The sequence below is a fragment of the Chiloscyllium plagiosum genome, chromosome 14 (assembly GCF_004010195.1).
Source record: "Chiloscyllium plagiosum isolate BGI_BamShark_2017 chromosome 14, ASM401019v2, whole genome shotgun sequence".
In the NCBI taxonomy this organism is placed as follows: domain Eukaryota; kingdom Metazoa; phylum Chordata; class Chondrichthyes; order Orectolobiformes; family Hemiscylliidae; genus Chiloscyllium; species Chiloscyllium plagiosum.
The window spans coordinates 20,518,856-20,530,168 of NC_057723.1; the positions used below are offsets into that span (position 1 = coordinate 20,518,856).

The 11,313-nt window shown below is 40.0% G+C and overlaps 1 protein-coding gene across 5 annotated transcripts in view; it reads right to left on the reverse strand.

Annotated features, from left to right (window-relative positions):
- The window catches only part of LOC122556533 (rho GTPase-activating protein 7-like), a 166,719-nt gene that overhangs the window by 24,473 nt on the left and 130,933 nt on the right, over nt 1–11,313 (reverse strand). Inside the window, exon 1 of one of the 5 annotated variants that reach the window (XM_043703305.1) lies at nt 1,768–1,785. The exons of 3 other annotated variants lie outside the window; for them this stretch is intronic. Coding sequence is in view for 1 of the 2 variants with exons in the window: in XM_043703303.1 (XP_043559238.1) it covers nt 1,768–1,780 (13 nt within the window). In the remaining variant the exon portion in view is untranslated. Of the gene's footprint in view, nt 1–1,767; nt 2,019–11,313 lie in introns of those variants that run through there. One more of the 5 variants, XM_043703303.1, reaches the window with a different exon arrangement.

Here is an 11,313-nt window from a genome sequence, read left to right on the forward strand (position 1 = left end):
GAGGGAATTTATCCAGGCAAATTACTTTCAGGCTTTGACCAATTTATTTTAGAAAAGAAGCAAAAAAAAAAAAGGCACTTACTTAGTTCTCTCACTGAATCTGAAGAAGGGTAATACAGTCCCTTTTCATTAGATCAAAACCTTACTGAAATAAAGATTCACCATGAATGTTCCAGTGCATACAATACTGCCCATTACTCAAAATGTTACTCAACCTGGGAAAGATATATTTTCTCAGTATGTATGTGACAATAATGTAATGTCATTTAGTCACTTAGAATCCAAAATTCGCCAATAGTCATGTGACAAATGAACCTTGAAGAGATGAGGTCTTAAGTTTGGGAAATGTTCAGATCCCATGCCTGGTCCGTTGTAAGTGAGCTGATTTCAACTAGAAAACAAACTTACCATGGTGCTCAATTTAGAGAAGGCATAAATCAGCAAGGATTTCTGCTTTCCAACATTGGGTACCATGTAAAAGGTGTATCACTATGGATATCAAGAGGAGGAGAATGGAATTGGTCTATAAATGAACAAATACTGGTAGTGCCTGAAATAGTATCTTAGCAGGAAAATAGACATGAAAACTGGAAAAACAAGTTATGGAGATCTCCCAAGACCACACGAAAGAGACAAAAGATTGATCTTCTCTTGGCTAATGATGGTGGCGATCTCCCTCAACAGAATATTTCTTGCATAACTCACATTTTTTTAAGTCACCATGAATCACCCCTTGGAGAAACCAATAATCCTACATCTTTCTCTGCAATAGCATCAATTTAGAAATTAAGTTTACAACAAAAACCAGGACAGCAGAACGCCTACACCATTTCTATAGATTTGGAGAAGTAGTGTTGGACTGGGGTGATCAAAGTTAAAAATCACAACACCAGGTTATAGTCCAACAGATGTATTTGGAAGCACTAACTTTACTAGCACTGCTCCTTCCAACCACCTGATAAAGGAGCAGCGCTGTTAAAGATAGTGCTTCCAAATAAACCGGTTGGACTATAACCCAGGTGTTGAGATTTTTAACTTTGCCCATTTCTATAGACATATAGCTCATTATTTAATAAAGCATATTGTTGATAGCTCAGCTCAAACACTTCTAAACAGCAGCTCTTTTTACACTGTTTATCTCAACTTCACTAGTACAAAATCAAAAACCTAATACTTTCCATTGCTTGATAAACACAGTCGCTTTCCCAAATACAGACAGATCGTAATAAATATTTAACCATTTCAAAAGTGGCATATTTTCAAAATCACAGTAATGTTTATCAGCTTAGTAAATATGTCGTATAAGTTTCAGTCTGAATGGAAGGGAAGATGTGAGCATCTTTGGTCTTCAGTCCATGCCTCATAAAGGGAATGGATTCCACTGCCGATCATCCCCTCCTCATTCATCTAAACTATTAACAGGCAAAGCAATAACCCCTCAGATTTGGAAAAACATTAAAAATTAAAAAGATTTTGGTAACTAACTATAAAATGCATTATACATGCTTGAAAAACTAAAGATTTTTCAAAATTTTTCATATTTATTTGTTCCTTTATTAAAAACTACTCAAGCTGATGAGAAGTTAATAAAACTAGATACCTTAAAATCAGAAATTTAGCTTATTTTAATGAATTAACTAATTTGTTCTACCAGCAGTTCAGTGAAAGTCAAACAAATTACATTTCAAGACCAGGAATCTCATAACATTATAATACTTATAGATTCGTTCAATAAAACTAGATAATCAATATTCAGTAGTTACTCACGTTTTACAATCATCTTACTAAGAGGGTTCACAGCATTTAGTCTTGCAGAGATACCAACTTGCTCAACAATTAAACAGAGATCTTATGTAGCACAGATGTCAAATGTTGATTTCTTTGTAGCTCGGAGCCACGTTGAAGTTTTAAAATTCAAACGTCTTGCTTAAGTGATCTTACTTCCTTTCAACAAAAGTAAAAGTTACTTTTGCTTTACACAACCCAATTCCTTGCAAAGACATTACTTTGCAACACACTCCTGCAAATTCCCTGCACAGCTGGTGTATGTATCACTTCAAGCTCCAGCATTGGTATGAGCACTTACTGGAATTTTCCATTCACAAACTAGGGGTAACGAGCTGTCAAATGTAAGCGGGTATTCTCAGACTTCTTACACCATTTCAAAGTTAAAGTAAACCACATCCAATTCCTAGCTGAAGTCTAGAGAACCCTTCCCCTTTATTTCAGAGAGACTGTGTGTGGCATTGAAAGAAACATAGAAACAGCATTTCCGTTCCTGTGTCGCCCTATTCTACAGTGGAACACTCCAGGAGAAATGAGTTATTGCCTGCAGAGTGGAAGGGAACAGTCATCCAGATGACCAGCACTGAAAGAGACTTTACCTCCAGGGCGAATGGATTGCATTCAGGCACAGTTCAAATGGTTGCACTTAACTGAAGAATCTCCTTCATAATCAGAGAATGTGTCACAGTATTGTGAATCCAAGTAATGTTAAAAATCTGCACTTTAATAGATTCACCAATATTTGCCCTCCAGAAAATATTCTTGCTCTACAAGACTTAGAAATCAATCACATATCAAAATTCAGATCAGACAAATGATTATTTAAACAAATTATTTAGAAGAATGAAACTTATAGGAATGAGCTGCCAGAGGATGTAGTGGAGGCTAGTACATTTGCAACATTTAAGAAGCATTTGGATGGGTATATGAATAGGAAGGGTTTGGAGGGACATGGGCCGGGTGCTGGCAGGTGGGACTAGATTGGGTTGGGATATCTGATCGGCAAGGACGGGTTGGACCGAAGGGTCTGTTTCCATGCTGTACATCTCAATGACTCTATATGAGAAAAAGGCTCCAGGAGTGAGATTTAATAAGCTGGATACATTTAGTGTTGGTACCAGTGTACTCACATAATTGAAAAAAAAGTACTCTAGCTGCTATGAAAGCTGCTTGGGTGGAATCCACTGCTCTTGGCCAGAGGTCAGCTAGGAAGCTGGAAGGGCATTTTAAATGAGGCAGGATGGTTTCATACCTGAATCCCACAGCATCTCCTCCTCCACCAGAATTAAGATCGGTGTGGGACAGTCCATGGTTTACCTTCCGGCCTAATTTCCATTTGAGACTCTTTAGAGGTGAATCAATGACCATTTAAACATCACGGACCACCACCACTAGTTTTGACTTGTGGTTAGGCATGTTGTCATGCATGCAGCACCTCAGACGGTACAACCACCTTGGCATCTCTAGGGACTCCCTTTAATAAAGGCTGCCAGTGCCCAATTGAGGGGCTGGACATTGCAGGGGCTCTGCAGCAGCCCTTCTTCCCAGCTCTCTCTCCAGGTCTCCTTCCTTGCAGAACACCAAAACCTCCCATTATTTAGTTGTGACCAAGGTTGCTCGATAATCCTTGGACATGTGCAATCGTTTTCCCTGAAATAGCCACCACCTGCCTTTGTGGCCTGCTGAGCACAAGCTGCCATTATCTGGCCCCCAACTTTTAATATTTACCTTCCCTTGGGGAGGTCCACACCTCATCAGATCCCCACTGGCCTATTGTTCAGCAGACAATCCTTAAGTGAGAGAGCATGTCATGTTCAGACCAGACTCTCCAACTGGTAGATGAAACTCTGGATACATCAACAAGATTGGGCCCTTATGTCAGGCCATTAGATGTTGGAGCAAAAACAGGTTATTCAGTTCATTGAGTCCACGTTCACCATTCGGTTAGATCATGGCTGATCGGATAATCCTCATCTCACTTTTCTCCCTCACTCTAGATTCCGTCACTGATTTTAAAAATTTGTCTATCTCCACCTTAAATATACTTCGAGTCATAGAGACGTACAGCATGGAAACAGACCCTTCGGTCCGACCCGTCCATGCCAACTAGATATCCCAATCCAATCTAGTCCCACATGCCAGCACCTGGCCCATATCCCTCCAAACTCTTCCTAGTCATATACCCATCCAAATGCCTCTTAAATGTTGCAATTGTACTAGCCTCCACCACTTCCTCTGGCAGCTCATTCCATATATGTAATACTTAATGATTCAGCCTCTACAACTCTCTGCAATAAATAATTCCACAAAATCACGACCATCAGGGAAGAAAGTCTTCCTCATCCCTGTTGGGAAAAAGGGACTGCAGTAGAAAAATCACTTATTTTTCCATTTATGGGACAATACAAGAGCAAAATACAAGTGCGAAAAAAAAGCTAACATTCAAATTCTTCCACCCTTCTCCAGGCATGATTTCACAGCAGGGAGAACAGATGTGCAGAGGTGAAAGCCCACATCTATGCATCCCCCCCATATGATGGCAAGTGATCAGGTGCCAAAATCACCAGCCTGCTCAACTTAAACTGTTTATGTAAATATAATTTCCAATTGAGCTCATTACTAAGTTAATTGACATTACCCATTCCACAACACAGTGGAGGTACAGTGATAGTTTGCCTACCTCGGGGCCAGAAAATCTCTGTTCCAGTCCCATCTTCCCCAGATATGTTTCATCTGAATGGTCGACTAGAAAAATCTATAGTGGGCAGGTCGTCAATTTTAGACAAAAATGAGAAGGAACTTCTTTAAAAGAGCCATTAATTCTTGGAATTGTCTTTTCCAGCAAGCAGCAGAGGCTTAGTTAATGAAAATATTCTAGGCTAATGGACAGATTTTTCATTGACCAGGGAATCAAGGGCTTTAAGGGCCAGAGAGGAAAGCTGGGTTAAAAATAATTGAATAAAGTCCAATTTGTGTGGTGCCTATCAACTCCATTTCAACATGTAAAGTTTCTATCACACTTGAATTCCTAGAAATAGGATACAGATCAAGGGATATTTGAATATGTAGTTGACAAGTGCTCCAGTGAACAGTACATACAGAAACAGTATATAATAACAAAAATGCATCATATAAATGTGCTAAGGTACTTCATAGCAGAGTCAACAAATTCAAAAATATGTCGCATAATAGGAAGCTAGAATAGTTTACAAAATATTGGTCAAAAATTTTGATGAATATTGTGGCAGCGATGAGAGAAATAGAAACAAAAAGGTTCTGGAAGAAAATTTCAGTGCTTAAGTCTTAGGAGGCTGAAGGTACAGCAGTTATGGTAGAACAATTCAAGTCTCATGTGTCTTTAATGTGAGGAGCACAGAGATCTCAGAGTGTTACAGAAAGTGACAGGAAAAAAAAGGCTGAGGAGATGGAGGAATTTGAAAACGTGGATGAGAATTTTAAAATTGAAGCCTTTCCAGAACAAAAGGTAACTGGTGAATGGCACTTCCTGCAACTTGGGTTATAATAGTACAAAACACTCAAACTATTGTAGGCGACTGTAAGGGGGACTGCAAGTGATGCAAAAGCATACAAGTAGATTACACAATTGATGTTGAATTAAACTTACTCAAATGAGAACTTTGGAAGAACGTCTAAAGATGACTAAGGAAGTACTAAGAAGGATTTAAAAATTCAGATACACAAATCATTATAAATGAAGGGCAAGTTTACAAAAGCTATTCAAAAGTAGTACGAGATGCTGGATTTTTGAATTGAACCGTGGAGTACAAAGGCAAGCAGAGAACACTCAACCCAATTATGAGTTAAGCCAGTTATTTAATATGCCCTGTCTGAATGTCCTAGTTGAGAGGAAGTCAAGGTATTCGATATTATAAAAGCTTTATATAAGAAACGGCATTAAGTAAACTGGGATTATATGAATTAGTATGGAGATGGAAAACAATTCATAGCGTTGAACACAAGTGAAAAAATAATTTTCCCTCTGTTGGTAATGGACAGGCGTGCATTAAAAGATCAAAATCATAAAGAATGAGGTTGAAAATAGTTTAAGCAAAGGTTGTGAATTTCGTATCAAAAGATTGTGCATATTAATCTAAAGTAGCTTTTAAAAGATGCAAGTAGATAAATAGTTCAAAGAAAATATTAGAAAAGGGCAAGAGAAAGGGCATGGGAACAGGACGAAAATGGCTAAAATCGGAGAAATGGCATGGGGCATAGGATCTTTGTGCTGTAAAATTCTATGACGTTAAATGAGCTTTGAAGCCTGATAACATTTTCACGCATGTGACCAAATCTCTAAAATCCTTAAACAATTTCTTATTCACAAAATCTGGACATTAGAAAATAAATGACATATTTAAGTTATCATAGATCAGTCAGACTGGTCAATAAAATCCAACTGGCTCACTGATACACTTTGTTCACTAAAAGGACATCATCCTTATTTGGTTCAAGTTAAAGGTCTCATGCTGACATGGTTGCATCTTAACTGCCCTCTCTGGCTACCCCCCAGCAACGTCAAAATGACCTGCTCTTGACTCAAGCACACTATTGCTATCGTTTTAAGGGCAAGGTTAAAAATCACAAAACTAGGTTATAGTTCAACAGATTTATTTGGAACCACTAGCTTTCGGAGCGCTGCTCCCTTATCAGATGGTTGTGGAGAATAAGTTAGTGCTTTCAAATAAAGCTGTTGGACTTAACCTGGTGTTGTGATTTTTAAACTTTGTCCACCCAGTTCAACACTGGCACCTCCAAGTCATTTTTAAGGGCAGCTATAGATTTCTCTCTAACACAACATTTACATTTGCATTGATGTAATTTTCAGAAATTTATTACATAATTTACAGTGTTTGACAACAGAGGGAGACAAAAGGAGAACAGGTGATTTCCCAAAGGAACAGTAAGATTTTAGTGAAAAGTGGGATCAATCTTTTAAAAACAAAACAAAATCAAAAAACAGAATTTGTGACAATTTTGATTCGCACTCTCGATTTCAGTTATTAAAAGGGTCATCTGTACTGGAGGAGTTTTTTTTTCCGTAAGTAGCATTGATCAGAATGAATAAGTTTCCATAAGCAGCATGTGATTTTTTGGGAAAAGAAAAGGCTACAAGTAGCAGCCACGCAACAAATCAAGGTTTAGTGCCATGACTCCGTAAAAGGGTCAACTAAAAGCTAGTGTCACAATACAGCTTGCAATGCAACTCAAATTCAACCATAGCTAATTTGGTTTATACACGGAGCTACAGCATTGTAATCTAACCTTTGCACAAAAAAATGGGACACAGCTGCCCAAAGTACTTTGCATTGTTCATTATCGGCTAAGCTTCCTAGCATTAATCTCTGTGGATCCAGAAGGCAAACTGGCCAGATGCGTAACTGGCTGACATCATGTTCATCCATCCATCAGTAAATATTCTATGGGACACCTGCTGTCTCTGGGGACTGATTTGACTATTGATTTTCCTCATTGTTAGTCAGCAGGGATATGATACACAGCACCACTTGTGGGTGTTTGACTTTTAAAAGTTTCAATACATTTGACCTTTAAAATATTTCAGTATTTTCCCCACCTAAGTGTAAATCTGATCATGGTGAAAGCTTCAGCAAACAGCTGTTTAGGATTAAGCAAAGAGAAAGAATGGCTTCGTGATTCACATTGGACGTGTAACAAGTCAAAAATAAAGCTTGTTTTTTGTCACCTTATATTATGCAATGACAGGATGAAAAGTCCTCGCTACATGCTTCTAATGAGTTACTGATTAAACATGTTTTATTTAAAAGAAAGGACTGGTCCTGGAAATAGATATGTCTAACTTCATTTTTCTGGTAATTTTATAATTGGTTTTGACAAACTGGATAGGTACAGGATGTGAATTATGTAAATTGGTGAGTAAACTCTTACCTGCTGGCCAACAATAAAGTTGATACAGTCTAGACAAAGATAGACTTGAACAATCCAACAGTTCTTACTATATGCAACAGCATAAATATCAGTTGGAATTTTATCTTTTTTAAAAAAACAGGACATCATTGTAGATTAAAAATCCCTATTTATGTGCCCCATGCAGTAATAACTTTTACCAGCATTGGGTGGTTCATTTACATGTGAACCAGTTGAGGCCACTTAAGGCAGACTTCCTACTGTTGCTGGGATGTTACCAGTGTTAGGGAGGCTAACATCAGCGTGTAGCCACCAGTGAAATCTTTGAAGTGGAGTTCTTTTGTTTGAGATTGTCTCCTGCAATTCTGGTAGTGGTGGCCAGAACCAGTGCTACTGTAGGGTTGAAAGATACCATCATTTGATTGGCTAGCAGCTCTCAGGCGCAAAGATTCCTCCCCAGTGGAGGCCGAAGGCCCATATTGAGCCAATTAATTACCCAAAAAGGTGTGAAGTCGCTCAAGTAAGCCAATCGCATAGTCATGGCTCACCACTAACCTTTTATTTAGGGGTGGAAAGTCCACCTCAGCCCTTAAAATGCAACACAAGATGCAAAATTTCAACTCTTGTTGAAAGAGGGCACAGGAATGTCAAAGTGGGAAATGAAATATTGCACTAGAATGCTACCATCAGTTGTGCTATAGTTGAATTAAAATACTTTGTTGGAACACTAGAGAGAAGTTATCAGGGGGAGCATCATAGTCAAAGGTTCTCAGAAGGAGAGAGAGGGAGACAGGTGAAATTATCAAAATCTCCAGAAAAGCTGCAGACAATGGGAGGGTCGATGTCAAGGAGAATCCTCAGGAGATGAAGAGCCAGAAAATCTCAATCTTTGCTTCAAAAGTCTCCAAGATAATCTTCTGGTCCAGAGTCCACACCGTGGAGCGGGATGAGATGTGCTCACATTTCTTTTTCCAGAAGGTGCACAGGGAGAGCTCAGTGCTCAGTAGTCTGAAGGAAAGTGGCAGCTCAGTAACATACTCCCAGTTTGACATCCTGAGGATCAGCAAATCCTTTTATGTCACACTCATGACACAGTCTCCCAGTTGTTCCGGTCATCTATCATGGAGGTCTTAGATTTGACATGTGGGTGAGGCTGGATGGCCGTTATTGGTTAAGCTGACAGAGGCCCTTAAGTCCTTTGAAAAGAATAAAACTCCCAGAAGGGATGGCTTACTGGCAGAGCTGTATTCAGCGCTTTAGTTCTGGATTGTCCGGGACCTGCTAGAGGCATACAACATCATGCTTCTGGCAGTAGCATATGTGAACCCATGAGGAAAGGTATTACCACCCTCATTAACAAGCAGAAAGGGGAAGAGGGAGGAAATTAGAAAATCAGTGACAAATTTCACTGAATGCCAGGTTACAAAATCCTGTCTAAAACCATCACCAACCAGATCAGGTCTGCTCTGGGATTGATGATGATTCACCCCACCAAACCTGTGCTGTGTTGGGCAGGACAATCATGGAGAGCCTCATCTCCTCAGGGATACGATCGCCTATGTGCTGGACAGGGAGGTGGAAGCTTGCCTTCTCAGCCTGGGCCAGAAAGCAGCCTTTGACAGGATATCACACACCTACATGTGGAATGTGCTCTCCAAAATGGGCTTTGGAGGAAGGATTTCAAAATTGGATCTAACTGTTCCACACCAACATTGTTAATGTGGTCTCAATCAGTGGTTGGGAATCAGAAAGCTTCCCAATCAGATATGGAGTCAGGCAGGGCTGCCCACTATCTCATCTTGTTTAAAGTATCATATATAGCGTTTTTCTGAGTCCATCAGAAAGGATCCGAGCATGAGGGGGGCAACATTTCCAGGCAGCGGGGGCCTGCAGATCAAAGTCTCCCAGTACATGGATGATGCCACCATATTTTGCACAGATCCGCTGTCAGTTTACAGACTCATGAGCATGTGCAATTTGTTCAAACTGGCCTTGGGAGCCAAGGTAAAGAGCGAGGCCACTTCTTTGGGAACTGGGACAACTGATCCTTTCTACCCTTTACCAGCAGGACAGGTTATCTGAAGGTGATGAGAATATGGTTTGGAGAACAAAGCATGTCCAAAGACCTGGGAGGAGAGTGTTGCTGACATGAGGCAGAAACTGGGCAGATGGAACACTACCTCTTTTCCATTGCAAGTAAAATCCTGGTCATCAAGTGTTTTGTACATGGCGCTGTGCCAGTGTAGTCACTCAAGCCATCGTCCACTTCATCTGGTGTCAAGCTCTGGATGGGGGAGGGAGCATATCCAATGCCACCCTCATCAAGTGGTGTCTGGACCCTCAGTATATAAACACAAAGTATGACTAGTTTCAGACGTGCTACCTGTTCCTGGTGTTAAAAGGACGGATGTGGTCTCCAAGTAGTTGCATCATTCCATATCACCAGTCCTTCATGGGAACACATGCAAATAAAAACACTTCTGGTCACAATTCTATATACAAAGCCCCGAGACCCCAGAAACATGGCTCAGGGATGGGCAGGAATGGCAGCTTAATGTTCCAGGATAAAAATTTACAGGAAGGATAGAAAGGGAAGCAAGAGGGGAGTCACATTTTTGATAAGGGATAGCATTACAGCTGTGCTGAGGGAAGTTATTTGTGTGGAACTGAGAAATAAGAAAGGGATGGTAACCTTATTGGGATTATATTATAGACCCCCTAATAGTCAGAGGGAAATTGAGAAGCAAACTTGTAAGGAGATCTCAGCCATCTGTAAGAATAATAGGGTGGTTATGGTAGGGGATTTTAACTCTCCAAACATAGACGACTGGGACTGTCATAATGTTAAGGGTTGAGATGGAGAGGAATTTGATAAGTGTGTACCAGAAAATTCTGATTCAGTATGTGGATGTACCTACTGGAGAAGGTGCAAAACTTGACCTACTCTTGGGAAATAAGGCAGGGCAGGTGACTGAGCTGTCAGTGGGGGGAGCACTTTGGGGGCAGCGACCATAATTCTATTAGATTTAAAATAAATGATGGAAAAGGATAGACCAGATCTAAAAGTTGATGTTCTAAATTGGAGGAAGGCCAATTTTGACAGCATTAGGCAAGAACTTTCAAAAGCTGATTGGGGGCAGATGTTCGCAGGTAAATGGACAGCTGGAAAATGGGAAGCCTTCAGAAAGGAGATAAGAATCCAGAGAAAGTATATCCCTGTCAGGGTAAAAGGGAAGGCTGGTAGGTATAGGGAATGCTGGATGAATAAAGAAATTGAGGGTTTGATTAAGAAAAAGAAGGAAGCATATGTAAGATCTAGACAGGATAGATTGAGTGAATCCTTAGAAGAGTATAAAAAAAGGAGTTTACTGAAGAGGGAAATCAGGAGGGCAAAAAGGGGACATGAGATAGCTTTGGCAAATAGCATTAAGGAGAATCCAAAGGGTTTTTACAAATACATTAAGGACAAAAGGGTAACTAGGGAGAGAATAGGACCCCTCAAAGATCAGCAAGGCAGCTTTTGTGTGGAGCCGCAGAAAATGGGGGAAATACTAAATGAGTATTTTGCATCAGTTTTTACTGTGGAAAAGGATATGGAAGATATAGACTGTAGGGAAATAGATG